The sequence below is a fragment of the Oenanthe melanoleuca genome, chromosome 2, assembly GCF_029582105.1.
Source record: "Oenanthe melanoleuca isolate GR-GAL-2019-014 chromosome 2, OMel1.0, whole genome shotgun sequence".
NCBI lineage: Eukaryota > Metazoa > Chordata > Aves > Passeriformes > Muscicapidae > Oenanthe > Oenanthe melanoleuca.
The window spans coordinates 93769327-93796700 of record NC_079335.1 but is presented as its reverse complement, the minus strand read 5'-3'; the positions used below and the strand labels follow the sequence as shown (position 1 = coordinate 93796700).

The 27374-nt window shown below is 37.8% G+C and overlaps 1 protein-coding gene across 5 annotated transcripts in view; it reads left to right on the top strand.

Moving 5' to 3' along the window:
* TNS3 (tensin 3) overlaps nucleotides 1-27374 on the top strand; it is a 185138-nt gene that overhangs the window by 82560 nt on the left and 75204 nt on the right. For 3 of the 5 annotated variants that reach the window (XM_056486183.1, XM_056486180.1, XM_056486181.1), the window contains 10 exons: nucleotides 276-328; nucleotides 1089-1260; nucleotides 5252-5302; nucleotides 6520-6642; nucleotides 8153-8217; nucleotides 11938-12021; nucleotides 15191-15303; nucleotides 16912-16972; nucleotides 17120-17195; nucleotides 26346-26475. In XM_056486183.1, coding sequence (XP_056342158.1) covers nucleotides 1111-1260; nucleotides 5252-5302; nucleotides 6520-6642; nucleotides 8153-8217; nucleotides 11938-12021; nucleotides 15191-15303; nucleotides 16912-16972; nucleotides 17120-17195; nucleotides 26346-26475 — 853 coding nt within the window. In that variant the 5' untranslated portion in view covers nucleotides 276-328; nucleotides 1089-1110. Of the gene's footprint in view, nucleotides 1-275; nucleotides 329-1088; nucleotides 1261-5251; nucleotides 5303-6519; nucleotides 6643-8152; nucleotides 8218-11937; nucleotides 12022-15190; nucleotides 15304-16911; nucleotides 16973-17119; nucleotides 17196-26345; nucleotides 26476-27374 lie in introns of those variants that run through there. The other 2 variants (XM_056486182.1, XM_056486184.1) reach the window with 2 other exon arrangements.

The following is a 27374-nucleotide window of genomic DNA, read 5'->3' as shown; positions in this document are numbered from 1 at the left end:
GTTCTCAAAGCCCAGTATGTTTTCTCTAATCTTAATGCAGTTACCAAGAAGAGCATTAAAAATGTTGCAAAAGACTTTTCTGGCAGTAGTGAGTTGGAAGAGGAGGTGGAAAGTTATACAAAACCTGTGTATAACTACATTATTTGCATTCAAATCATAGGGCAATATATCTTCTTGTTATAATCTTTCAACTCATGAATGAGGAAAAAAGGTAGAAACATTGACATCAGTGACATCAAGTAAGGTTCTGGATTGATTTCTCTGCTTTGTTCCAGAATTCCACCGGTGCTTTGAAGAACTCCTCTTTCAGTTGTGACAAAGTATCACGGTAAGTATTTATTTCATACTTTATCTAGCAGTGTCACACGTATGTTACATTGTGCGGCTATGGGTTTAGGCTTTGCTCTTTGTGGTTGTGATTTCAGTGAGTTCAGTCTCCTGCAAGATATGACCTGCTAGGCAATGCCTTTATGAGAAAAACAGCTAGGCATATTTACTGAGCTGATCTTCTGATGTTTTATTAAGAATGACAAAATTGTGCCCATCACCTGGAAAAGAAAGAGAAGTATTTGTAGACTAACTAGTTAAATTGACTGAGTTACATTAATGTTTGTTGTACTTTGGGGACTGGTTTTAGATTCATTTCAGTTTTACTCAGAGCCTGCTTCAAGATCTGCAGTGTTTTACAGATCGCTGGTCAAGGTTCCAATTTGTAAAGCATTTGCAGAATGCTACAGAGAGATGTGTACAGACAGAAGTACCTATACATTTCTGTTTGACTCACAAATTTGTTGTGCTAGTATTTGTCAAATTGCTTGTATTCATTTTGCTGCCTTTCCACATTATTGGTTGAAGCGTTTTTTTTTCACCGCTGTTTTGATGTGAAGAATTCTGGTGAAGAACTCCATTTGTGTTCTGAACTGAATACTTTGAACTCTGTAGGCATTTAATGAGTTGTAATTGTAATGAAATTATTGGAGACATGTGATGCTTGGCTGTAGGAGTCTAAGTTGCAATTTCTTGTCATTAATATGCCATGTTTCTTCTTGGCTGCATTGCTCTAAACTGCCACATCTTTTTCTTCCCAGAAGTGCAGACTTTGATCACATTATGGAGGAAGGCTATGAGCTTGACCTCACTTACATCACAGAACGGATTATTGCTGTATCCTTCCCTGCTGGCTGTTCTGAGGAAACTTACCTCCACAATCTACAAGAAGTAACGCGAATGCTCAAATCCAAACATGGTGATAATTACTTGGTAAGTGTAAGATCAGCCATTTGTGACACATCTTATTTTGTCCTGCAGGAAGACTGCTTCATGTCCACATAAACCATTATAAACTAAAAGTCACTCTTTGGTCCATCTTAACAGCCTCGTAAGCAAGTGCAAGATTTTCAGTAGTGTTTTAAGCTGCCAGATATTGAAAACACTTTTTCTTTTGCTGGGGCAGTGCAGTCTCCGTGGTGATGACACATAGTCAAATGCTGGAGAATAATTGCACTGGCAATTTTCATTGTACAAAGCATGCTCTTAAAAGATACACATCCTGCAGTGTGGAGTTGTTCTTCTGTAGCAGTGAGCTACATCTGGGTTCTTGGGTGGGTGTCTGGTAGTCTCTCACTGTCATGTCTTCACTTGTGAAGGCAACATGTAAAAGTAGGGTTGCTGTTGATGTGTTCTGTCCAGCTCTTTCTCATTAACTTGTTTTAGGTGCGTTTTTCATGCTGTTTAGTTTTCTATAGGAAATCAATAAAATGTGTAGTGAGCTCCGTATGCAGATTTATTTTTATTTTTAAATGTTGACAACAAGCTGTTAATCTCTGGTACTGTTTTCTGGCTAGTTCCCTGGCATATATTGTCTCATCTTGTTCTATGAAGGTGAATTTAAAATAAGGCCAATATTTTATTTACTTTTTTTCTTGTGCTGTCTTTTTAGGTAGTGTGTGTAAGCTGTTAGAATTAAATCCATGACTTCAGGAACATGAACTTTATTTACAGTAGAAATTAGTTACTGGAGAGATTCCACTAATAATTTAAACACATTATCTCACAAACTGAGATGTCATAGGTGCATTATGAACCATATTGAACTTGTAATGTGATCTGATGTCCTCAGCATGCTGCCTTGGTGCCCTTGGCATTCCTTCCATCAGGCACTGGTAGCTCATGGGGCACACAATATTAATACTTTAAGGTGACATGTGTGTAAAACTTTACAGGTTCAAATTCACTTGTTCTCTGGCCATTTCTATGCAATAACAGTGTAAGTTTGTAGTCTCTCAATTAAATCTCTTTTAATACTTGTTTGTATTACAAAAATCTGATATATGGTAAGTCTGGTTTAGTGTCTGAAAAGGATTGTAGTGTTTGTCTCTGAGAGGGATTGTAGTCAGTTTCTTTTGCAAAGTTGATATTTTTAAAAACTTTTTGTTTAGTTTTGTTCTATTTATCAATTTATTTTCTAGTGGGTACTTTAGAAATCAGCTGTCTTGATAAAAAGAAAGCTTGATGCCATCTACTCCAAATGTGTTTCTGCAAATTTGCAAGATAACCTGAGCTTGTTTTTAAACTACCTTTTGTTTCTCATGTTTTGAATATCTCTTCAAGATGTTGAAGAGATGTTCATGTCTCTCAAAAGGCACATGGATATCAGCAAGGAAAAAAAACAACCAAAATCTCCTCAAGATGGTATGCAATTCAGCAGTCCTGCTGAAGTTGATGAGAACAACTCTACTCTTGTATTGGATCAGGGTCTCAGCTAACAGAACATATACAAATCCGAATTTGTCATTTTTTATCTAATCCTTTTCCTTTCACTACAGTGAAAGGAGGCAGCACATTGTTTCCTGTTTGAGTCTGTTATGAAGAGTATGAAAAAAAAATAAATAAAGATAGCTTACAGTAAATTTTTCTCTGATTTGACATCCTAAAAAAAACATATTCCCTGTAGGCTTTGGCTCCCAGAAGAAACATGAGTTTTTCAACAGATGAAAATTAGACACTGAGGTTAATGCTCCTCTTTCTTGTACCAAAATATAAGTAGGCCTAGGATATGCAAAAAATGGACCAAAAAGGATGCAGTTAATCTTCCATTGTCTTGGTTTAATGCCAACCAGTAACTTGGCCCCACACAGCTGTTTACTTGCTTCCTCACCAGTGGAACGGGGAGGGAATTGGAAGAGTAAAAGTGAGAGAGTAAGAATTTAATAGATTAAGCAAAAGCTTTACACACAAGCAAAGCAAAGAGTTATTAATTGTTTTGTGCGGGCAGGCAGATGCTCAATCATCCTCAGGACAGCCAGGCTTCATAATGCAGAATGATGACTTGGGAAGACAAACACCACCACTCTGATTGTTACCACTTCCTCCTTCCTTAGGCTTATATGCTGAGCATGTTATATGGTATAGAAAATCCCTTTGGTCTCTTGGGGTCATCAGTCTTGGCCATATCCTTCCCCAGTTTCTGGTACATTCCAGCCTGCTGGGGTAGTATGATGGCTCTTGAAAAGAAAAAAAGAAAATTCTTGAAAAAGAAAATGTCTTGACACTGTGTAAGTATTGGTCAATAATAGTGAAAACATCCCTGTTTTATCAACACCATTTTCAACACAAATGCAAAACACAGCCCCATATAAGCTACTGTGAAGAAAATTAACTCTACCAAGAATGCCAAGCCAAGAATGACACACAGTGGCATCTATTTATACCATACACTTCTCTTCAATGACTTCTGTGATATCTTGCTTTGTTGTATGCAAAATGTTGGTTCCTGTATCTTCTGGTTGCTGTTCTGTGCTGTTGAGATTCCTGGAGTATGTCAGTGTGATCACTGTAGCTTGACAGAGGTTTGGATACAACAGCATCTTTGAGTTTGGTGTCTGACCCAGCACTGACAAATACCCATCATGAACAGGACTGTATCCCAACACACAGGAATTTTTAATTTTCCTTAAATATAAATACAGTAAGAAATATGAATAAAAAAGTTTTTGTCAAACAAGCCTTCTTTTCCTGTGGAAAATTTTAGGTAATTAACACTTTAGCACTCATTTTAAGAATTCTGTACTGAGATCTGTATCACCTCTGTCTTAATTTGTTAATTTGCAGCTGTCTCTGTTAATTTGTTTTCCAATTATGACAGCTAATAGAAATTACAAAAACATAGTGTCATTATAGAATACAGTGTTAATTTGATTCCAGTTTTACTATTGGTATTTCAGGAAGGATAAGTACAGTGATGTAGTTGCTTTAACCTGTTCAGTTTTTGGCTTCTTTTCTTAAGACAGCTGGTGAGAGTGCTGGTTAACATGAAAGGGTAATATTTTAGAAGAGTGTTATACTTTAGAAAAGGGTTCTTAAATTGTCCTTGGGTAGTAAAAACCTGTATAATGGACTTGCCTCATGTTTACTCTTTCTCATGGTTATGACTTGTTTATTCCATTCTCTCAGTATAATTAATGAGACTTTTTCAATTATTATGCCTTCTATACCTAACTCAAGATGTAAAATAGCCACAAAGTGAAAGAGAAATCTGCCTTATTAGCATTGTTTCAGTTCTTGAGTAATGATATTTCAGCTTTTTGTTACTGATTGATACTCATTTAAGGCACTTTCTAATTAAAAAGTCAATTACTCTTGTATACACAGCTTTCTTTGGTTCATTTTGCAGTCCATCTCTTCATTTATTCCTTATTAAGCCCTAAGTGAAGAGTAACTTGCTATTTAGTGGGTTAACAGAGGAGTTGGAAGATCTCTCAGGCTAAGCTATAGTTAAATAGGTATGTGTCATCTTCCCTGCCAAATTTTGACAAACCAATACTTCCTTGTCGGGCACGCAAATTCAAATATTTAACACTGTACCACCCTCCCAGACTTCTCATTGTTAATTCTTATGCTCTGCATTATATTGCATGGTAGCCAGGTCTCTCAGTCTACCTCTGACTCAAAGCCATGCAAAATAAATAAGATGTAGTAGAATTTTAGTTGTCCTTTTTCAAAATGAGCAATTAAGTTTAGCTTTATTTTTGTTGTAAAATAACTGAATACCTAAAATACATTTACTAGTGCTACCTGATGTCAAATATTAATTTAGCTTAGTAGAACAGTGGGCAAACGTGAATCCATATCATTGTAGTTTCTTGTAATTTTTATGTTTCAAATACATCTATTTATGTTTCAAATACATCTATTTAGTATATAAATTATAGAGTCTTGATGGTTAATGCTTTTTTTCTTTCTTTCTGAACAGGTATTAAACCTCTCTGAAAAGAGGTATGACCTTGCCAAGCTTAACCCAAAGGTATCAACTGTCTTCTATAACATAGCTTTCTAGTGTTAAATACAACTTAAATGGCCTGATAAGCCTGAAGCTATGAAAGTGTTGATATACAGAATAAGAGAAGAAGTTTTAGAAGATACTAAAAAAACCCCACATGCATCCCTTTTTATTTTTTTCTCAAGTTCTGTTTTGTGTCTGTTAGATCTGTGTTTTACATAGCTATTCCTGTTGTTTTCTTAGACTTTACACACAGGACCAGAAGCCTCTTGTGACTTCTGAAAAACTTCTGTTGGGTGATACAAATTTTACTTCAAGTATACTTTTTTTTTGTGCAGTGACAGGATACTGGGCTTATATACTGTAATGTACAGCCAGCTGAAGCTAGTGAACTTGATTCAAATAAGGAATTTCCTTTTGAGTAGTTACTTTTCTGGACAATGGAGACATAAGGAATGTCAGAATGATTGATATCTGACTCTTGTTCCTTCACACCAATTACTGTGTTCATTTGTTGTAAGAAATGGTGTACAGATACCCTTCAGCATCTGTTATAGGGCCAGACAGAGTAACACGTGTATTTACAGCAGTAGATTTACAGAGATAAGCCACCTGAGGATAGTACTAAAACCTGTCTTAATTTTAACTTTTTGCATGCTTTATTGATCATGAAGGATGGGTTTTTTAGGCATATGTTGAATGCATAATATGTATGTATTGCATATGTTTTGTAAGTAAATATGCATATAATGAAAATAGGCTTAGTAAACTATTATGTAGTGAATAGGAAATCTGAACAAAATTTTGACATCCTGTAACCATACTGTACGTGAAGAAAATAAATTGAAAATAAAATGAAAGCCATAAAAAAAAACACATTCTTTGTTCTTATTATGATTGTATTTACTGTTTTAAAATACCAGAACTTCTAACTGAAAAATCTTTTAAGAAATCAAGACCTTCAGAAATGTTGCCACTTTTAAGTGGTTGGTCAGTTTGGGATGGGATGAGGAGGAGGAAGTTTTTTGTTTGTTTTTATAAAAGTCCTAGTATCTTAAAAAACAACAAATTCCCTCTTCCACTTAGGAGACCTATAAGCATCATGACAATTGAATTGCATGACTATCTGAGATAGGAAAAGCTGTGGAGACTTTCAACCATGGCAATTATTTGAATCCAGATTTTAGTATGTGATACTAGGATCAAGGTGTCTCTTGTAAATGTTACTTGTTTAATTGCAGATTATGGATGTGGGGTGGCCTGATCTCCATGCTCCACTTCTTGATAAGGTGTGCACCATCTGCAAGGCTATGGAGTCCTGGCTGGACAATGATCCTCAACACGTGGTGGTGATCCATTGCAGAGTAAGTGCAGTGGACGAGTTTGTTTTCAGAAACCTTGTCCTTTACTCTTCTCATTTTAAAAAATAAAAAGTTAGATCTGTTTTCAATGTTGGCAGCAGTGTGCCAGATGTTCTGTTGATATAAGTAAGCTTAAATCCTTTGACCTTTCATGCTTGTTAAAGATTTCTTTTTTATGACTAAAGTCCTAGCTTTTGTTTCAGATACAGTATAAACCAATGTTACTTCATCAAAGGTCACTGTTACTCTTGTAAACGTGTTTAGAAGCTTGAGGTTTTTCCAGCTTGATGGAAAACTCTCCATGTTCTGTGGCACTCATGAATTTTGTTGCTGGATAAGGATGGGCACTGTATCACAGATCATTTCTGTAGATTTTGTATGGTTGTAGGAAATGAAGTCATTAAGGGCCTTCTGGATATTTTTGAAAGGTTTTAATTGACAGCATCATTGCGTTGCCTTAGAGCAAGGCCACCAGTCCACTGTGTTGCTTCCTCCTGCTTGCTCACAATAAACAGAAATAAAGAAAAACCTTAGTTAAATTTGGATAAAATTAATTCAGAGCTGGGTTGGTAGCTGTGCTCGTGACACTTGAGGCAAACCTATCTCTGTATCACTGGCAGATGTTACTCTAAACTAAATTATGGTGGTAATGGGATGGAAACTTCTCTTCAAGTCAGGTTATATGGTCTCCAGTCCCAAATTTCTTCCAGGCAGAGTGTCATTATTCTGTGAAACACTTGAAATCTTACTAGTTGCAGTAATGCAGCTATGAGAATGGCCCATACATGGGACAAAAGAAAAGGGAACAAAGTATTTCTAGGTATGCAATCATATACAAATTGATAATGCATATTCTTGATTAATGCCTAATACAGGTTCTCAGCCACAGATAGATACAGCCTATCAGCTGAGAGGCTGATATTATTTTGAAATCTGTGAGAATTACTTGTTGATAATTGCTAGTTAAAGTTTTAACAAGCATAAATTTGACAAATTTGCATTTGTCATGTAAATTATTTAAAAATACATTTAAAAAATGGTCCATAGAATATCAGTTACTATTAATCTCAGGTGTTGGGGAGATAAAAATGTGAAAACCTGCCAGAAAGGCCTGTTCTTTCTAAAATAGGTGTTTTATAGCATTTCATCCTGGGAATTGCAATATTGTCTAGACTTGTTGTGAACAATCTCTGGAAAAAATAATACAAAATTAGAGTAGTTTGAACAATTTTTTTTCTTTTTTCCCAGTTAATTCCTCTTAATTGGTAAGATTTGACAGGCATTCACATAGAAATCCTTCTTAGTGTTTTTTCTTTATGGCATTTGTCAGCCAGCTTGCATCGGCAGATAAGCTGCTGCCCATTATTTCCACCTTTCCATCACCACAGGGTGCATGAGCAAAAGGACTCTGAATCTCTTGCCTTCAAATTGTATTTAGTATGGGTCTTAAATAAAATAATGCTCAGTAATGTAATACATAATATAAGTTACCATTCCCTTTTTCCTAATACAGGGAGGAAAAGGAAGGATAGGTGTAGTCATATCATCGTATATGCACTTTACCAATGTTTCTGCAAGGTAAGTGTGAATAATGCATGTTGTGAGTTTTTTTTACAATAAACATTGGGAAAAATGCCTTTTAGGTTATTACTGTGTGTCAGCTTATAGTTTGTCAGGTTTTCTTCTCAAAGAATTTTGTAGCACATCTTTCTTAACAGTGTGCTTTCATGAGTTTTCTTATCATCCTTCTTCCAGCAGGAGACTGGATTAGGTGACAGCCTAAGGTCCCTTTGAAACTGAGATTTTATTGGTTTGCAGAAAACTTTTCTAAAGGATGTTTTTAGATGAATGATAGAATATGCCATTTTTATGTAATGATATTATCTTTATTCTATTAAAACCTATCTATTTGCCACATCCAATTGGTGAGAAATTATTCCTTAAGTACTTAAGCAAAACTGTTATTAGAATGTGGAAACAGTGTTTGAACAGGGAATTCCTAGACATTGATCAAAGTGCAGAATGAAGTGTAAGAAGTAATCTAGACTTTATTTTGCAGTCAGTTTGAACAGTAGGTGTCTGATTACTTGGTTTTAATTGTTTCTTTCAGAGTGCTCAAATTATGAAATGACAATTGACAGTTTATATCAAAAAAGATACAATTTGACAAATGGTCTCAAAAAGAATGAAATGCATTTTGGAGATTTTTGTAGGGTTTCTACTAACATTGTTTTCCCTTGGGGATTTTTATTCATATACATACATAAATGTCATAAAATAAGAATACACTGTAAATGGTTAAATCAGATTTGGTCCTGAATTCACACCAGCCTGTCAGTAATAGATTTGATCCACTACTGTATTTGATGTAGTCTTGAATCACTAGAGGTTGATGGCAAATTACTCATGGATGTCAGTCAAACTAGAATCCTATAAATAATCTGTGTTCATTGGGGTAAACCAAATTTATAAGTAATTATGGGCCAAGAAACTAAGTGCATTGTGTACACCAATAGGTGTAGTAAAACATCACTTGCTTCAGTGATTTCCCTAATTTCATGTTTTGTTGAGAAGTATTGTGAATGATAAAAACTGTCAAGTGAGGGTAGTACAGTTGTTGTGGTGTAATTTCAGTATTATGTCGTCCTTAAAGGTGGTACTTTGCTATAAATAATTTTAATAACACCATTGCAGTCACATTCAGGTGTTGTTTTGTTAAGCCCAGCAATGAAAGGTATCACCTTTTATCCAAGACAAATTCAGAATTCCTCCAGTGAAGCTGCAGGAGAGGAGTGAGCTTGGAAGCCCTCTTTAACTTTCTGGATATCTGGCAGTGCTATCCAAAACTTAATTTTTCTGCGTAAGGATGAGCTTGGGGGTTTCCCAGCTATATGCTTAGCATTATCAAGACTCTTGAAATTGGTACACAGCAGCCTTGCAGAAGCAGAAATTACTGCAGGTGCAGCTATTAAGAGTGCCATCTGCTGTGTCTGAAATGATACTTATAAGACCTTGAAGATGTTCACACTACAGGAAGTTGTGAATTGTCAGCATGCATAGGTGTCCTGGTTGTGGCCAGGACAGGGTTAATTTTTTCAGCATGCTTGAGGGAATATGGCCAGTTGCTGGGGTAGGGGGAAGGAGATCCTTCAAGGGAGAAGGGGTCCCTTCTGGTTGAGAAAGTGTGGCAGAGAGAGCCATCCAGCATTGTCTATTGTTGGGGGTTTCCACAGTGAGCAATAATACTGTTTCCTTTCTTCTACCCTCTGTCATTAGTATTGTTGTCACTGTTCATTTTCTTATCTCAATCCTGTGTCCAATAAATTTTTCTCATTCAAAGATCAAAATCTGTGATCTTTGCTTTTGTGCCTCTAATTCTCCTCTCCATCCCACTGCAGGGGAAGGGGAGAGGAGGGAGAGCGCAAGCAGCAGTGTGTTTGAAGAGCATTAGTAAGAGCACTAAATTTGGGAATTCCATTCCTGAACCATGGCAACACACCAAAAAACTCTAGGCTTAGTGAAATCCTGTGAATTTAGGCTTAGCAGCTCTGCTGTAAAGACAGGCTAAGGATGAGGGTTGGGGTTGCTCAGTCTGAAAGAAGAGTAGGCTCCAAGGAGACCTTCTGGTGGTCCTCCAGTACCTAAAGGAGCCCTACAAGATAGGTGGAGTAAGTAAGGCAGTGATTGGACGAGGGGGTAATGGCTATAGACTGAAGGAGGGTAGATTTAGATTAGATATTAAATATAAAGGATAAATTCTTTACTGTTAGAGTGGTGAGACACTGGAACAGGTTGCCAAGAGAAGCTGTGGATGCTGCATTTCTGGAAGTGCTCAAGGCCAAGGTGGATGAGTCCTTGAGTAACCTGGTCTGGTGACAGGTGTCCTGCCCATGGCAGGAGACTTGGAACAAGATGATCTTTAAGGTTGTTTCCAAGATAAACCATTCTATGATTCTATGAAAAATCCTTATTGATGCCACCTCCCTTTGCTTACATGTTGTAATATCAAATTTTCTCATTAAGAAGGAATTATGTGTCATCAAATTTAATGAAGTCAAACAGCTCTTTGCAATTGTTGGTAAACTCCATTTTAACAAGCAAAATGCTAGCAGTTTTAGGCCAATTAGGAATGGGCTGCCTAAATTCTGGATGGCAGTGTGGGTGAAGATTTATGAAGATATATCATGGATTGGGTGAGAAAGAGGTTTTGGGTCAAAAATATTTGAAGTACACACTATGTAATTTTTAACACCCGTGAAGAAAAGACTTGACTTTATAGCCTGATCTAGCACCCTGTCAAGACAATTGGTATCTTCTGATTAATTTTTGAGAGGGCATAAATTTCATTTTTATCCTTATATGCATATATGTACTTTGCACAATTTTTTTTCCTCTGAACTTATTTAGGTTGAACTAGTTGTGGAATTTAAAAATTGAGATTCTGGTCTGTTTTTATATTTTGGAACGTCCAGATTTTTTTATGTTCTGATGTAAATTAAAACTGTAAAATACATCTGTTACGAGACATTGTTTTTATCTGGAATAGATATAAAAGAATCACCGTAGCATGTTACTTGGCATATGTGATTAACAGCATTCTTACTGATTTTTGGCACTTTTTTTTTTCTTCTGTAGTCTCTTGCCTTCTTCACCCAAAAAAGACCCACATAAAAGCCATTCTGGATAGAGAATAGAGGAGAATGTTTTTGGTTTTTTTGAATACATTGCTCCTTGATTGTGTGTTTGAAGAGTTTGTGGTTGTCTGATGTAAAATAGTTGTTTTTCAAAGACAGTCTCTTCCTTGATGGTTCAGGGTCCAGGAAACAAAGGCTGAATGAATTATTGCCTGCTTAAATGAACTACTGTTCTGGTACTCCAGTTCTTTCTGAAAAAGAAAATAAATTTGTATTTTATAGAGAGAGCTCCCCAGTGGCTCAACATTCAAGAAGTTATGGCGAGTATCCTCCTTTGGGAGCCTGTACTGTTTGGTTTTGCCAAAGTTTTTTTGCATTGTGATTTCAATGTATTCATGCACTTCAGTTAATTGAATAAGGAAGTAGGTGCTTTGCTCAGGAAGGAAACTATCTTAAGATGTTGAATGAAAAGGTGCCAGTGGAATAAACATCATTGTCCACAATCTCCGAATTACTGGAGTTGCTAGTTAGGGGCTTCTTTTTTTATTTTTTCTTTACTTCCCTCCTTTTTTTCTTCCAAATAGTTTTGCATATTTTTAACAGTAACCTGTTGTATTTTCAAGATAACATTGAAGCAGAATAACGTGTGTCTCTTTCTTGACAGTGCTGATCAGGCTCTAGACAGATTTGCTATGAAGAAATTCTTTGATGATAAAGTTTCAGCTTTAATGCAGCCGTCCCAAAGAAGGTATTCAATTTGTTTCTAATTTATATCAGTAGGAAATGTCATCATTATCTTATGCTCCCATCCCTTACTCCCTCCCCAGCCATGTGAAGACTATTTCCAGAAGATCCTCTAGTGCTTCCTGAATTCTCAGCACTTTATTTTATATTAATATTCCTTGATTAATAAGATCTCTCCTTCAGTTCCTGCATGTGGTCCAAGACAGACAAGACTTTTGTACCAATGTGTTGTCTAAATGGGTTCTTACTGCACTGTTTGTTAGCAAAGAGGTATCACAATCTTGATTGTTCCAGGATAACAATAAACTCATTTTTCTGTGACATAATGAGAATGGAAAGTATGCTGATTAGTGTGCAATCAAGATGTTTTTACTACTTGTTTAGAGGATCTGCAGATTATGCACTTGCCCCATGCCCATGCTAGTAAGTGTTTGTCAAAGCATGCAATATTCATTATGTTTATCTAGATGAGTTAGGTTTTCAGTCTGCCTGTGTGACAAAGGTTGAGTTAGGATTCAAAGTAATAAACACTTTGGAAAGGGAATAGTTTCGGGGTTCACTCAGTACCTTGTTTTGATGAAGGATTCAGTGCCAAAAGAGACTGATATCCATACGACAAGTAATTGTGATATAGATGAATCTCTTTTAGAAATATAAAATATCATCTGGGTTTAATTTGGTAATTATTGTTTATTTTTTTTGTCTTAATCCATGTGAATGCAGTAGGTTGTTTAGAAATTGTTTAAAATATAAGAGTTTACCAGTAATTCAAACAGAAAACTCAGTTGTAGCAACTAGTGTAAGGTGTTTCGTTCTGTTAATCTCTAAATAAAAACTTACCAGTTACTTTTTTAACCCAATAGTTGACATGCACAGCTCCTTTTAACTTCAAAAATAGTAACACAACATTCTCTTAGACTTGAAATAAACTTTCATAAGTAGAAGTTAACTAGCCTTTTTTTGTTTCAGTTTTATGCTTGCATGTGTGTGTATTGCATTTCAATAATAAGGATTTGAGAATGCTGCCTACCAGACACAGAAGTGTGAACCATAGCAGCAAAAAGGAAGAGATATATTAGTCTTCCCATCCAGAAGCCCTAGGAAGCAGGCATTTTTCTGTGAGAGCCAGGAACCCCCAAAACAGCCTGTGAATTGTGCATCAGGGCAGTTTTTCAACCATGTTGACAGGAAGGTTCAGTAGCTACTAACTTAAGTGAACTGTATGTAAGCCCTAAAGCTAGATATCAAATAGGCATAAATGGTTGCATCTGTCTTTTTTACACTCCTTTCAAGGACACTTGCTTAGTTCTTCTGGGGTTAACTGCGTGGAGAGGACCTCAGAGATACTCAGTTTGCTTCCTGACTGATGGAGTTAACATCTTTGCTCACCAGTACTGAACTTGTGCTGCTCTTACCATCTTCCAGACATACACATACTTCGGAATGTTATTTCTCATGAGAACAAAAGTGGTTTTCCAAACTGTTTGTCAGAACTGTTCTCCTGAATCTCACCTCTCCTACCTTTGCCTAGCCTAGCAGTGGCCACTAATTTTATTGCAGTGAAAGGAAAACCAATTCTCTTAATATTTGTGAATAATTTTATACTCCTTTGTTCCCATTCTGATCTGTCAGTGGCCTATTAATATGCTTTTTCTCTGAAACCATTTCTGGGTAATTAATTAGTGATGTCCTTGTTAAAACCCAGTTGATATATTAATGGGTGTAATTTAAGTGGTCTCAAAATTGTAAAATATGAAAATACATCTATTTTTCACATTTTGAAACCTTTTCTCCACTAAATCTTGTCCAGATAAAAGTAAATAGTGGCCATTAAGTCACTTAGCTTTTCCCTACTGCTAGTTGGATACTGTAACAATGATCTACACCAGATCAACAGATCTAATTTGAATCCATTCTCAGGTAAGCAGTTGAAGATTTGTCTGAGTGATTAATGCAGATAGAGACCTTCCGTATGAATAAAAAAAAGTTTTATAAACCTTCAGGATAAATCTTTGAACACTCTTCTCAAAAATAATGTAACTGTCTGTAGGTCCCTTAAGTGCACTGCTTTGAAAAAGGTTTTCAAAAATTCTGTCAAATTTTTGTAATAATTAAAGCTGGTAGAAAGAAAATGTTCACACTGATATTAATAAACTAATTTATTAAAGTCATGAGAGGTCGCTGACAAAACATTTTAACACATTTTTTTATCAATTTGTAAAATTTATGCTTTTGATGTGCCAAATCTTTTCAGATTGAAGGAGAAAACAAAAAAATTGTTGCCTTTTCTTAACATTTAAAATAAGCTGAGCTTTGCAACCTCTCTGTAAAACGAAACCTTTTTTAAATCACAACCCTCATTCTGGAGTAGTAAAGCTGTTGTTACTTGGCAGGATATCCTTAGTTGTGATGTTACCAGGAGCTGACTTAATGAGATCTTTGCATAAAGGTGAAAAAGAGGTGATTTTCCTCTATACTTTGCTGGGAATAAAGTTAAATGAAGGTCTTCTCATAGGCATGGAAGAATGAAGGTCTTCTAATAGGCATGGAAGAAAAAGGGACTCAAAGCCAGTGGAAAAATTAAAGACCCTGCAGTAATGTTTACTTGCATGTATTTGCTCATGAGCTTGTGACCAAACCACTTATTAAGTCACAGAAATAGAATAATTTTCACATTGCTGGGGTAGTTTTCCTCTTGTTTGTGCTGAATGAGATCGCTTCTCATTATGAAGTTATTATTTGACTGCATTGCCCATAATGATAAGATTCCTGACAAGGGCACTTGCTCTTGTTTTAATGAAGATAACCTTGCTGTAAATTGGATGGGACCTATATCCTGCTGCTGTGAAAGACATTTAAGACTACGGTTGTAACTAGGACTGTATACCAAATCAATTGACTTTACTGTCTCTTCTACTTAGTTTCTTACTTAGAGTAATAGTGTTAATGACTAAAATAAAGATATCAACAATAACAATGTAACAGCCATGGATTTAATACAGTGGTAAATTTAAGTGTCTTTTCATGCTGTTTTGTGAAGATTATTGTTTTGAAGTTGTGTACATTGTCACAGTGCTATTTATTACCCATAATCTGGAAATACCATTGTGTAAATAATGTATTTCCCTGATAGTAGTGGTTTTATATAATTCAGATAAACTTTTTGTTTTCAGATATGTGCAGTTCTTAAGTGGCCTTCTATCTGGATCTGTGAAAATGAATGCAACCCCTCTTTTCCTGCACTATGTTATCCTTCATGGCATCCCAAACTTAGATGCTGGGGGAGGTAAATTACCTAATTTTTCCTATTCAGGTGTAGGATCAAAGTCTTGTTTCATTTTGGAACTTTCTAGAAAGCCTGCATGAATGTCAAAATAGAATTAATATCTTCTTGATATCCATCCAAATATTCCCAATAAAGTAACCAGAAGAGAAGCATTCTAAGAGAAAAAATTGGAGCAGGTGAAATCAATATCTTGTTCTTTATTAGATGAATAGTTGATGCTATTCATGTCTGCCTATCTCTGAACAGTCGTGCTCCCTGATACTGCGAAGGATCTGAGAACCTTGTCAGGTTTTACAGTCATTTCCTCTTTGTTTTGGGAAATGATTATAAATATAATCTGTTTTCTGATTTGAGATTGTATTTTGTGTGGAAAAGCTGTCTGGATAGGGTGTACTTATATAATTACACATAATCATTCAGTTTGGAAAACGACCAAGTTCATTGAGTCCAACCTTTGACCCATCATCACTTTATCAACTAGATCGTGGCACTAAGTGCCATGTCCAGTCATTTCTTGAACACCTACAGGGATGGTGAATCTACCACCTCCTTGGGCATTCCATTCCAAAGTTTAGCAACCCTTTCAGTGAAAAAATTCTTCCTGCTGTCCAAAAGAAACCTTCTCTGTGCAGCTTGAGGGAGGCTATGTTCTCTTATTGTATCATTGCCCAGCAGAAGAGGCTGACTCCCACCTTGCTGCAACCTCCTTTCAGGTACTTGTAGGGAGTGATAAGGTCTCCCTGAGACTCCTTTTCTCCAGGTTAAACAACCAGCTCCTTCAGCCTCTCCTCATAGGACATGTGTGGAGGCTCTTCACCAGCTCCCTTGACGTTTTCTGGGCACACTGCTGCACTTCAGTGTCTTTCTTGAAGTGAGTGGCCCAGAACTGAACACAGTAGTTGAGGTGTGGCCTCACCAGTGCTACTAACGTGGCTTCTATCCTAAGTGGCTTTAAAATTAAAATGAGATGATGTGCTAGAGCACAGTAAAAGAATCCAAGTTATATGGTTGGACTTTATGAACTTGGAGGTCTTAATGATTTATGATTACGTAACAGTTTTGTGTTGCTGCATTTTTATTATCTGAAAGTTAAATAGCACTGGTCCTTTGTAATATAATAAGCATGGATCTGCAATGATTATATTGTCGTTGTTTAGTCTGATTTTTTCTAAAATAACTGCTTTAGTAAAGTTAGGGTATTGTTTGTTCTAGTTTGAAATTCAAGGGCCTCATTAATTTTGAAACAAAACTGAAGATCAAATAATTCGTTTATTTTGAAAATTATTTTATTTTTGTGTTGGGTGTTTGTTTTCTTTTAGCCATTATCATTCTTCCTTTAATAATTTTGTTTTCTTGCAGAACATTTTTTCCTTCCTTACTAGAATCCTTTAAAGTCCCTCCCTATTGAAATCTGAACTAGTCTGCAGTGCAATACAATACAATAAAATACCTTTTAGCCAATTAGGCTTTGAAGGGTATTTTGATGGTCCAGCATTGCCACTTGTGTGCTGTTTTGCTCATTCTGGATATGCATGAAGCTTCCTAGTTGTAATTGTTTTCCTGTATCTGAATATTACAAAACACCCTTTTTTGTTGTCTTCTTTTCAGCTTGTCGGCCGTTTTTGAAGTTATACCAGGCTATGCAACCAGTTTATACATCTGGAATATAGTAAGTTGTAAGCATTTTCCATTATGTTTGAATTTAGGTTTTAGTTTTCATTATGGCAGAATTACATGGCCTTTTGTAGTTTGTTTGTGGGTTTCTTGTTTGTGTTTTTGTGTATTTAAACCATGTATTCTTTTTTCTCCTGTCAAGTAGCATAGGGTCAGAAAATCAAAGTCGAATCTGCATTGCTATAGACCCTGCCCAGCTTTTGAAGGGAGATATTATGGTGAGTTAATTGTATGGAATGAAAATCTATTGACATGATATTTAGTTTACAGTCTCTGACTTTAGTCACCATCTTTGGCTTTCATGGGAATAAAAACTCTTGTAAAACTCAAACAAAAAGGTTCTTAGGAGAAAATTGATTTCAAAACAATTACTCTGATCATTCTCATAGCATCACCAAATCCAATAAAGTCTGTATTGTTCTTTTCTTTATAAAGATTACTGTGGGGAGTATTTGTAATTTGCATTAAAATATCTTGCCCTATAATTTGGTAGGCAGTGTGTGCAACTGTAAAACTACCTGCTGTAAAGAAAATACCTAAGTAATTCTTAAGTTTTCTGGCACTCAAAAAAGTGTGATATCAAATAAGGGATAGATAATGTCTGAGGTCTGGCTGGCATAGAGTTAAATTTTGCAGCAGCCAGATGGGGCACGGTTTGGACCCAAAGGTTGTTTTGTACCACCTCATGTCATTTTTCAGGGACTGGAGAAGGGCTTCCTTCCTTGTCAGGTAGCATGTTGGAGGGAGTGCTTGGATATTGCTGGGGTTTCTGGGAGGTAGGGAGGAGGAGGAAGGGGAGAGGTCTGTGAGCAGTCATGTGTGAATTGCCTGGGTTTTGTTTACTTGTACCTTCTGTCACTTTTATTGTTGCTGTTACTGTTTGTGTGTCCAGTTCTCCTCTCCAACCTGCTGCAGGGGAGAGGGGGAAAGGTAGTGATTGAGCAGTGTGTGTGGTTTGGAGTGTTTCAGTGGGAATAACAAATTGGAGAACACTATTCCTGTACCACAGTAGTCTTCTTTGGCACTCAATGTGAGGCATGAAGAGTTAGGATAGCAACAGGTCTGCCCAGAGTGTGTTTGAAACAAATTTCATGAAGGCATTAGGTCCAGAGCCACTGGTGACAATGTTGTTTGATTTGTCCATGTGGTGTGGTACCTAACTGTCATGATGTTTTTCAGATCAGGGAGAGGGATCAGGATTGTTTTATTGATGTACTCTGTGATACCAGCTCAAGGACAATGAGGCTCATTTGGGATGTGTATTGAGTGCTGCTCTCCTGCCCTTAACTCTCCAGTACTACCTTTGGGAGTCCATTACTAATCATACCCAGTTTGTGTGGGAAACAAGAGAGAATGATTTTCCCCAGCTTTTCACTTCCTTTTTCTCTTTCAGACCTGTTACAACAGTTTTTGAGAATTTTGAATTCCCCTTGGATATTTAGGAAAGCATGTTCTTGTGCTAGGTCTGCCAGCTTTCCTCAGTCTGGTCCACATCATGTTTACAGTTACAGGAGATTTTTAGGAGGGTCTTTCAGAGATCTGCCCCCAGGGTGGTTTGTCATGAGTGGTGTGGAAGGTAGAAGAAAATGGGCCAGCTTCTGAAGGACTGTTCTGCTCCAGTGGCTTGTAAGTTCACCCTTGAACAACTACAAGACTCTGTTTTGTAATGTGCTGGGCTCTGGCTCCTATTTATTGGACATTACCAGACAGCACCCTCAGGGGGAAGGGTGGAAAGCAGTCAGCAGGCACTGTGGCCACTCAGACGGCAGCTGGACCAGGGGGACATCATGTGCTGGTAGCAGTTGCCCCTGTACAGAAGGAGAAATCCAAGACTGAATTAGTTGGCATAATGAGGAATGAAGAGGCAGTAGGGCACTCCACAAGAGGAAGAAGCAGGGCCAGAGATAATCACCTGTTCCCTGTCCCTAGGTGAGCTATGAGATATGGATAAAGGTTTCAGCCACCAGCTGGGTAGCTGGTATGTGGCTGGTCCGATGCTGGGATATTGTGGCCCACCATATGAAACCAGATGGTAATAAAGCCAAGCAATTGGGATCCCTGTTCTGGAATGTGTACATAGGGATTGGGAAGAGGACAGTTTCTCAGCCTCTGGAGTGACTCCTGTCAAGTATAAGGAGTGTCTTGCATCCTAACAAGGGTGATCTGTTAGTGCACTGAGACAAGTGGAACACCATGGAGAAAGGTATCCAGGACTTGAGAGAATTAGCTGTGCTGGATGTATTTTATAAGGCTTCAAGTAATGAGCAATTCCCTATAAATCCAAATAAAGTCCAGTGTACACAAACACCACATGTGGTGGAAGTTCCTAGGAAGTGCACCATCGCTGTTTACGAACTCATTGACAGTGATGTCATGGAAAGAAGGTGAACAAAGAGTGGATAATTTGGTTACCAAACTCTGGCTATCCTATGGACCTGCACCTTGTCTGTGGAAAGACTGTCCCAGGACCTCCTGCAATTTAAAGAGGACTACCAGCAGTTTTAAGAAGTGTCCCATGCCCTGCCAGTACAGACCAGTCTCTGCTATTAGCAAAAAGTGTTGTTCTGCTCAAGAGAGAGGGTAGACACCACAAAGTAACGTGTGGTTTTACCTGCATAACTATGGAGAGGATATATGGAGGTGTCCTAGCAGCACTGGTGTGTGAGTTCAGGGGAAGCACAACTAGTGCAGGAAATTCTTAAAGGATAAATCCTGCTCCAGTTTCCAGTGAGTAAGTCCTCAGACAGAATAGGAGGACTGATGTTTCTTCAATGTTCTTGAAGGGGCCTCCATACTAACAAGAAATGAGCAACAAGTACTGTTACCAGGAGGGGCCCTACCTTCAGCCAGGTGGAAGAAAGGGACAGTCTGATTTATTGGACTGTGTGGATCCCATCACATCCTGGCACATCAGACCCATGTGAGTGTAAGGTTTTAGTTGACACCAGTCCACAATGCCCTGATGACATTGAGATGTAGGGTTGTAATCTTTTGCTATTTCTGGGGTGACAGCTGACTGTACTGGAAGCTGTAGTGAGCCTGACTGGGAATGAATGGCAAAAACACCCAGCTGGGACTGGTCCAAAGACCCCATGCATCCTTGGGATAGATTACCTCAGGAGAGGGTATTTCCAGGAGCCAAAAGGGCATCTTTGGGCTTTTGGGATAGCTGCTGTGGAGACAGAGGAAACTGGACAGCTTAACACCTTGTCTGGTCTCTCAAAGGACCCTTCTGCTGTGGGACTGATGAGGGTTGAGAAACAACAGATATCAATCGCTACCACAATAATGTACTGTTGACAGCACTGCAACAAACCAGGACACCATGATCCCTATGTGTGAAATGGTTCATCTACTGAAAAGCCAGAGAGTGCTCAGCAAGATTCACTCACCCTTTAATAGTCCTGTATGGCCAGTGATAAATCCATTGGAGATTGGAAACTGACATTGGACTATGGTGGCCTAAACAAAGTCACACCACCTCTAGTGCTGCTGTGCTGGACATGCTGGAGCTTCACTATGGACTGGAGTCCAAAGCAGCAAACTGGTGTCACTTTTCACATTGCTAATGCATTTTTCTCGATTCCTTTAGCAGAAGAGTGCAGGTTGACAGTTTGATTTACCTGGAGGAGTGTCCACTACGACTGGAATGGACTGCTTCGAGACTGGAAACACAGCCCCACTATTTGCCCTGTACTGATCCAGACTGAACTGGAAAAGGGCAATGCTCCAGAATACTTGCAACACCATGACAGCATTCTCTGGGGTTACACAGCAGAGGATGTTTTTGAGAAAGGCAAGAAGATAATCCAGGTCCTCTTGAAGGCCGGTTGTGCCGTAGAGCAGAGTAAGGTCAAGGGACCTGCCCAAAAAATTCAGATTTTAGGAGTAAAATGTCAAGATGAGTGTTTTCAGATTCCAGTGGATGTGATAAAAAAAAAGCAGCTATATCCCTGCTAACCAGCAAGAAGGAAACACAGGCTTTCCTAGGTTTTTCATAGGATGTATTTTTCAGATTTCAGTTAGATTGTAAGGCCTCTCTACCAAGAGACCTGGAAGAAGAATGACTTCAGGTGTAGTCCTGATCAACAATAAGCTTTTGAACCAATCAAACAAAAGACTGCTCATACAGTAGCATTTGGGCCAGTCAGGACAGGATAAGATGTGAAAAGTGTGCTCTGTACTGCAGGTGAAGAGAATGGTCCTTCCTGGAGTGTCTGGCAAAAGGTACCCAGGTACTCATCTGAGGATAAGCCCTGGGGTTCCGGACTCGGGGATCTAAGATCTGCTACACTCCTTCTGAAAAAGAGATCCTGGCGGCTTATGAAGGGGTTTGAGCTGCGTCAGAAGTGATTGACACCAAAGCACAGCTCCTCCTGGCAGCTCAACTGCCAATTCTGGGTTGGATGTTCAAAGGATGTTTCATACGTGTCACTGACACTTCATGGAGTGAGTCATGCTGATCACACAGTGAGCTTGAATAGGAAGCCCCAGTTGCCCAGGGATCTTAGAAGTCAACACAAACTGGACTGAAGGCAAAAATTCTGTACTAACATCAGAGAAGCAGGAGGAGAAGGTGACGTGCTGAGAAGGCTTCACTATATAATCAGCACCAGAAAATGGAAAGCAATATACTGTCTTCACCTGAAGTTCCTGTCGTATTGTAGGTATACATTGAAAACAGGAAGCTGCTGTATTGAGTCCTATGTGACAAGTTGGGACAAGGTGGATCAAGTCAGGTCACAGAGCTGAAAGGCATCCATTTGGCTTTAGGTATCACTGAATGAGAGAAATGGCCAGCACTCTACCTGCACACTCACTCATGGATGGTGGCAAGTGCACTGTGGGGGTGTCTGTACCAGTGGAAAAAGATTAATTGGTAGCACAGAGGTAAACCTATCCGGGCTGTTGAATTGTGGCAAGACATTTTTACCTGGATACAGAAGTTGGCTGCAAAAGTGCCTCATGTAGATGTGCGCATACCGAAGAGTCAGGCTACTGGAGAATGTTGCAATAACAGGTGGATCAACTGCCAAGATTAAAGTGTCTCAGGTGAACCTGGACTGGCAACATAAGGGTTTTTTGACTTGGTGGGCCCATGACACCTCAAGTTATGAGGGAAGAAAGGCAACATACAGATGGGCTTATGATCGAGGGGTGGATTTAACCATAGGGCTCTATCTCTTAGATTATCCATAACTGTGAAATGTGCTGCAATCAAGCAGGACAAGTGGGTAAAGCCTCTGTGGTATGGGGGACAACGGTCAAAATATAAATATGGGAAGGTCTGGCAGATTGATTGCATTATATTCAGGCAAACCCACCAAGGCAAGTGCTATCTTCTTACAGTGGTGGAAGCAACCACTGGATGGCTGGAGATGTACCCTGTGCCTCACACCACTGCCAGGAGCTTCATCTTGGGCTTTGAAAAGCAAGTCCTGTGGAGACATGATGCCCCAGAAAGAATTGAATTGGACAATGGGATTCATTTAAAAAATGGCCTCGTGGACACCTGGGCCAGACAGCACAGTATGGAGTGGGTGTATCAGACTCTTTATCATGCACCAGCCTCTGGGAAAACTGGACGTTACCATGGACTGTTAAAAACCATTTTGAAAACAATGGATGGTGGGATCTTCAAACATTGGATGTAGTGAACACCACTGGGTAGTTAACACTAGAACTCCACCAATTGAGCTGGCTCTGCCCAATCCAAACTTCCACATACTGCAGAAGGGAGTAAAGATCTTATGGCACATGAGGAATATGTTAGTGAAGACAGTTTGAATTAGTTCTGTTTCAAGCAAATCCCATCCATGGGATTCTTTTTGCTCAAGGACCAGTGTGCACTTGGTATGTAATGCAGAGGGACAGGAAAGCACGATGTGTACCTCAAGGGGATTTGATTTTTGGGTGAGGACAGTCAGTAATAATCAATTGTATAATGTTGGTTGCTGAATGACATTGCCACTGTATGTAATAACTGCCATGAAGAGTGAGGATGGAACTGCTCCAGATATACCAGTCATGAGCTCCTGGTGCAGCTTGCAACCACCCCAGTGCACAGCAGCCCTTCTGCCCTAAAAGACACCTAGGACCGATGGAACTCACAGTATTGGACTGAATGAACTCAGCAAACATCTTGGAGGGATTGGGCCAGTAGCTATGGAAATGATACCTGTGCTTGTGTGTGTGTGTATATATGTGTGTGTATATATATATATATATATATATATAAATGTGTATAGTTGGAAGGTGTGGGATTTGGGCATGAATAGATGGCATAGAATAAGGGGTGGATAATGTCCTGGTCCTGACCAGGACAGGTTTAATTTTTGCAGTAGCCAGGAGGGGCTAGGACACAGCGGTTATTCTATACCACCTTGTTTCATTTTTGGGGGATGGAGAAGGGCTTCCTTCTGGTTCAGATTGCGTGGTGGGAGGAGCAGTTGGGCAGTTTTGAGGATTTTATGAGGGGGAGGTGTGAGCAATTGTATGTGCCTCATTCATTTTTTGTTGGTTTTTTCTTGTACGCTCTGTTCTTAGTATTGTTGCTGTTACTGTTCATTGTCTTATTTCACTGCTGCTTTCAGTAAATTATTTTTATCTCAGTCCCTGATCTTCACCTTTTGTGCCTGGGGAGAAGGGGAGAGGGTGTGGTCGAGTGGTGAGTGGTTTGATGTGTTTCAGTGGGAGCATTGAATTGAGGAATACCATTCCTAAACCACAGCAGTGTCCTTGGTATCAGATTGTTTTATCTTCCCTCCCTATTCATATTGTTCTTTTGTTCTTTTACAGAAAAATGGAGAAAGTTTTTGAATACACTATTATAAATTGGCATACTCTGAAAGTTTGAGACAGTTTCAAATTAAGAACATTTTGTTACTTTTTGAAGGACTGTTGGTACCTAAGGAAATGGAATAGATCACAACAGAACTTGGTCTGAGATAAACTCAGTATGTCTCAAATGAGATTTTAGAATGAAAAAAGAGCATGTAGCTTTTCAGTAATGCATTATTTTAAAAGAGATAATCTTTCTTAATCTCATGCTGTTATTTGAGATAATTCTGAACAAACCAGTGTCTTTTTCAGCATTTCAGTATTTCCTAAACAAAGACTTCAGTTCTGAATATTTTTTTATTATGTTTAAGCAAAACCTTTAGTGGTATGAGACACAAATAATGATCTGTAAGATGCTTCATCTCCAATTCCAAAAGTTTAACTACTTGAAATGCATGTTTGTTTGTTTTTAAAAGGTAAATAAAATATCCTTTCTTGCCTTAGCTTTAGGGAATTTGTTAACAGCATGTGAATAGCATGTGGAGATACAGATCAGATGCAGCTGTTGAAAAGCTGCACTGACATCTACAAAGGCATATAGGAATTTTCCAGCACATTACAGTGGCTTGCATAAATTCTTGATTATAACAACGAAAGGTAGTGGAGTCAGAATTCAAATTTATGTCTAGACTTCATTGAAAGCTTATTATGCATACTGAGTACTAAAAGATATTGTCAGTCTATGGATATAGAGATAAAATATTGCTGATTGTAAGAGAAGGCAGATTTTTCATTAAAAATTACAGTTCTCTGTAGGTAAGTTATTTAGAGCTAAAATTATAATTAAATTTTTTAATTATTTAATTTTAAATTAATCTAGGTTAAATCCGAGACTGGTACTTTGAATTACAAAGTACAAAGAAGGAGGAACTCCTTCTCTCATTAAGCATTTTTATTAATGAGATTATGTAAAAGATAATACATTTTGAGTAAATCCAACAAATATGCAAAGTCAAAACTTAAATTGTGGATGGATGTATATAAATTTAAATAAGCTCTTTTCAAGTATTTTTGCTCATAAATGCAATTAAATGGAATTATCACAGTTGCTTTTGTGCCAATTCTACATTTTGGAGCAGGTTAGTTCTAATATGTCTTATCAGAGCTCTCTTAATTCTGTTTCTGTCCATTTTTTACTTCTGAGCAAACTTGCTGGTAGTTGTTCCTTTTAGTTGGACTAAAAGGAAGTAGATCCCTTTAATAGACAGAGGTGTGTATAAAATGTTCCTTTTTGTGCATGTAAAGCACTGTCTAAACAAAGAAGCAAGTACTATTTTATCTGGCCAATATACTGTAGGGGATTCTCTTCAAACAAACAAACAAACAAACAACCTCCTCACTTTCAGATAAAACAGAGATTACATGCATAGAGAATCTCCCAGCCCTTATAATGGGCTAGGAATATGTGATACGTACAGAATACTTGAAAAGAAAACATTTCTGGTGTATGGGCTGAAATATTTTGGAAGCTGTCCTGTGTGCCAGGTATATAGTCAGTGCTGGTTAACTTCTGGAATTCAGGATATCATGGAGTTACTATAATGAAGGCTAGGTAGTAACATCTTACGTTAGAGTTTTCAGATTCTGTAGTGAGAAGAATTTCATAACTATGAGTTATTAACTCCAACTTTTGGAACTATCCCTCCTTAGCTCCTACATCTTTCTTGCATTATTTCATTAGAATAACTCTATGCTCTTCAATTGTTTGGCATTTTCTATCTAGGATGCTTTTCTTATTCTGGCTTTAATAAAAGTGATATTTGTTTTCTTTTTAATGCATTTCAGTAATATCTGCTTTTTCATAAAATCCTGATATAATCAGTACAGTATAACAAAATTTTCAGTCCTGTGACTAAGGTTGCTGAATTTTTTACATATACCTATAAGAATGCCGAGTGCCTTTGTATTACAGTAGACTCTTAGAGAATTAGTAGGTAAAATATCCATAGATTTAGACCAAGGGAAGCTGGTATTAGAGAATAGGTATTGTATTCACTTTTAGCTACTGAAATTCATACTAGACTTTTCATAGTTTTGTAGAGTTCTCTGTTCTAGCCAACGTGTCAAAACAACTCTCAACTCCCTGTAATAACTTCAAATAAGATCCTATTATCACTAGAGCAGGTTTTTTACAAGTCCTAAAATAGATACAATCAGCTTGCAGGCTTGCTCATATTTTGAAATGGATGTGCTGAAATACATTAATTTGGTAGGGAAGAAGTCTGTATACCGGTCAGCATTTCAATATTGTACTGCCAGATATTGTAATTCTGCCTCATAACCTACTGACAGGTGAATGATAATGATGAAAATAGTGATTATTGTTTTTTACATATCTAGAAGTATCCTGCCTTGGGCCTGTGTAATTTTAAAGCATTTAATAATGCATATCCTGCTTGTTTCAACATCAGAAATGTCTACAAGAAATTGTGTTGTGCCTACTTTAGTTAGCAACTAATATACACAGACATTTGTTTGGTATTGTAAGAAAATACTTTCTGACATCAAGTGTTGCTCTGTCTTTCTAGATGAAGTGTTATCACAAAAAATACAGGTCAGCTACTCGTGATGTGATTTTTCGCCTTCAGTTTCACACTGGAGCTATTCAAGGGTATAGCTTGGTGTTTGGCAAAGAAGATTTGGATAATGCCAACAAAGGTACTTGTCTTCTGTGGTTGGTTGGATGTGTATGTGTGCGGGTGTGCAGGCATGTGCATGTGATGATCTTCTTCAGCATGTGTTTTCAAAAAAAGGATTCTTTTTTTCCCCCCCCTTTATTTTTGGGGAAGGGGATATTGCTTTGAGTTAGATAAATTGTAGTGTATAACACCAGTAAAACCCTAATGACAGGAAAAGCTCTTCAAGCAAGTTAACTTGTCAGAGTAATTCAGATACTCTTACATAGTCCTTATCACCTTCTCTCACATTTATAAAGACAACTGACATTCATTTAAATGGTGACTTTCTTAGTCACCATTGAAGAAAATAAGATGAGCTAAATTGTCCCCTTTTCTGGCTAGTGAAAACAGTCATAAAGTCTGACAATGTGTTTGTGAAATAATCTTGAGTCATTTAATATGCTTCAGAATATCAAAGAATGGACACAGATTTTTCAGACAGACTAGTCCTCATATTTTCCAAATCTTATTGTCAGTTTTATTGTGTTTATATGCAGGATTGGAACATCCTCAGCAAACTAAAATCAAGCATATTTTCCTGCAACATACAACATAAGGCTACTAAAAGTTCTGTGGTCAAGTATTGTGGTTTAGCCAATAAGGGGAACAATTTTAATTTTCTTGGGTGTGTTTTCTTTATAAGGCATGTCTGTCTACTGTCTAGAGAGTGGGTTAGGAACTTTACATCTCGTCTGCTTTTGACTGTTCTAGAAAGCAAGCAAAACTCCAGCTGGCATTTATGTGGTCTTTTCTGAAGAGTGTGTGACACAAAGAATGTGGCTTTTAGAAGCAGATCACTAAGTTGCAAGTGGGAAGGGAAGAGTGATGAGAGTGCATTTATAGATAGCTATAGAGAATTCTGATTTCTGAGTGCTGTGA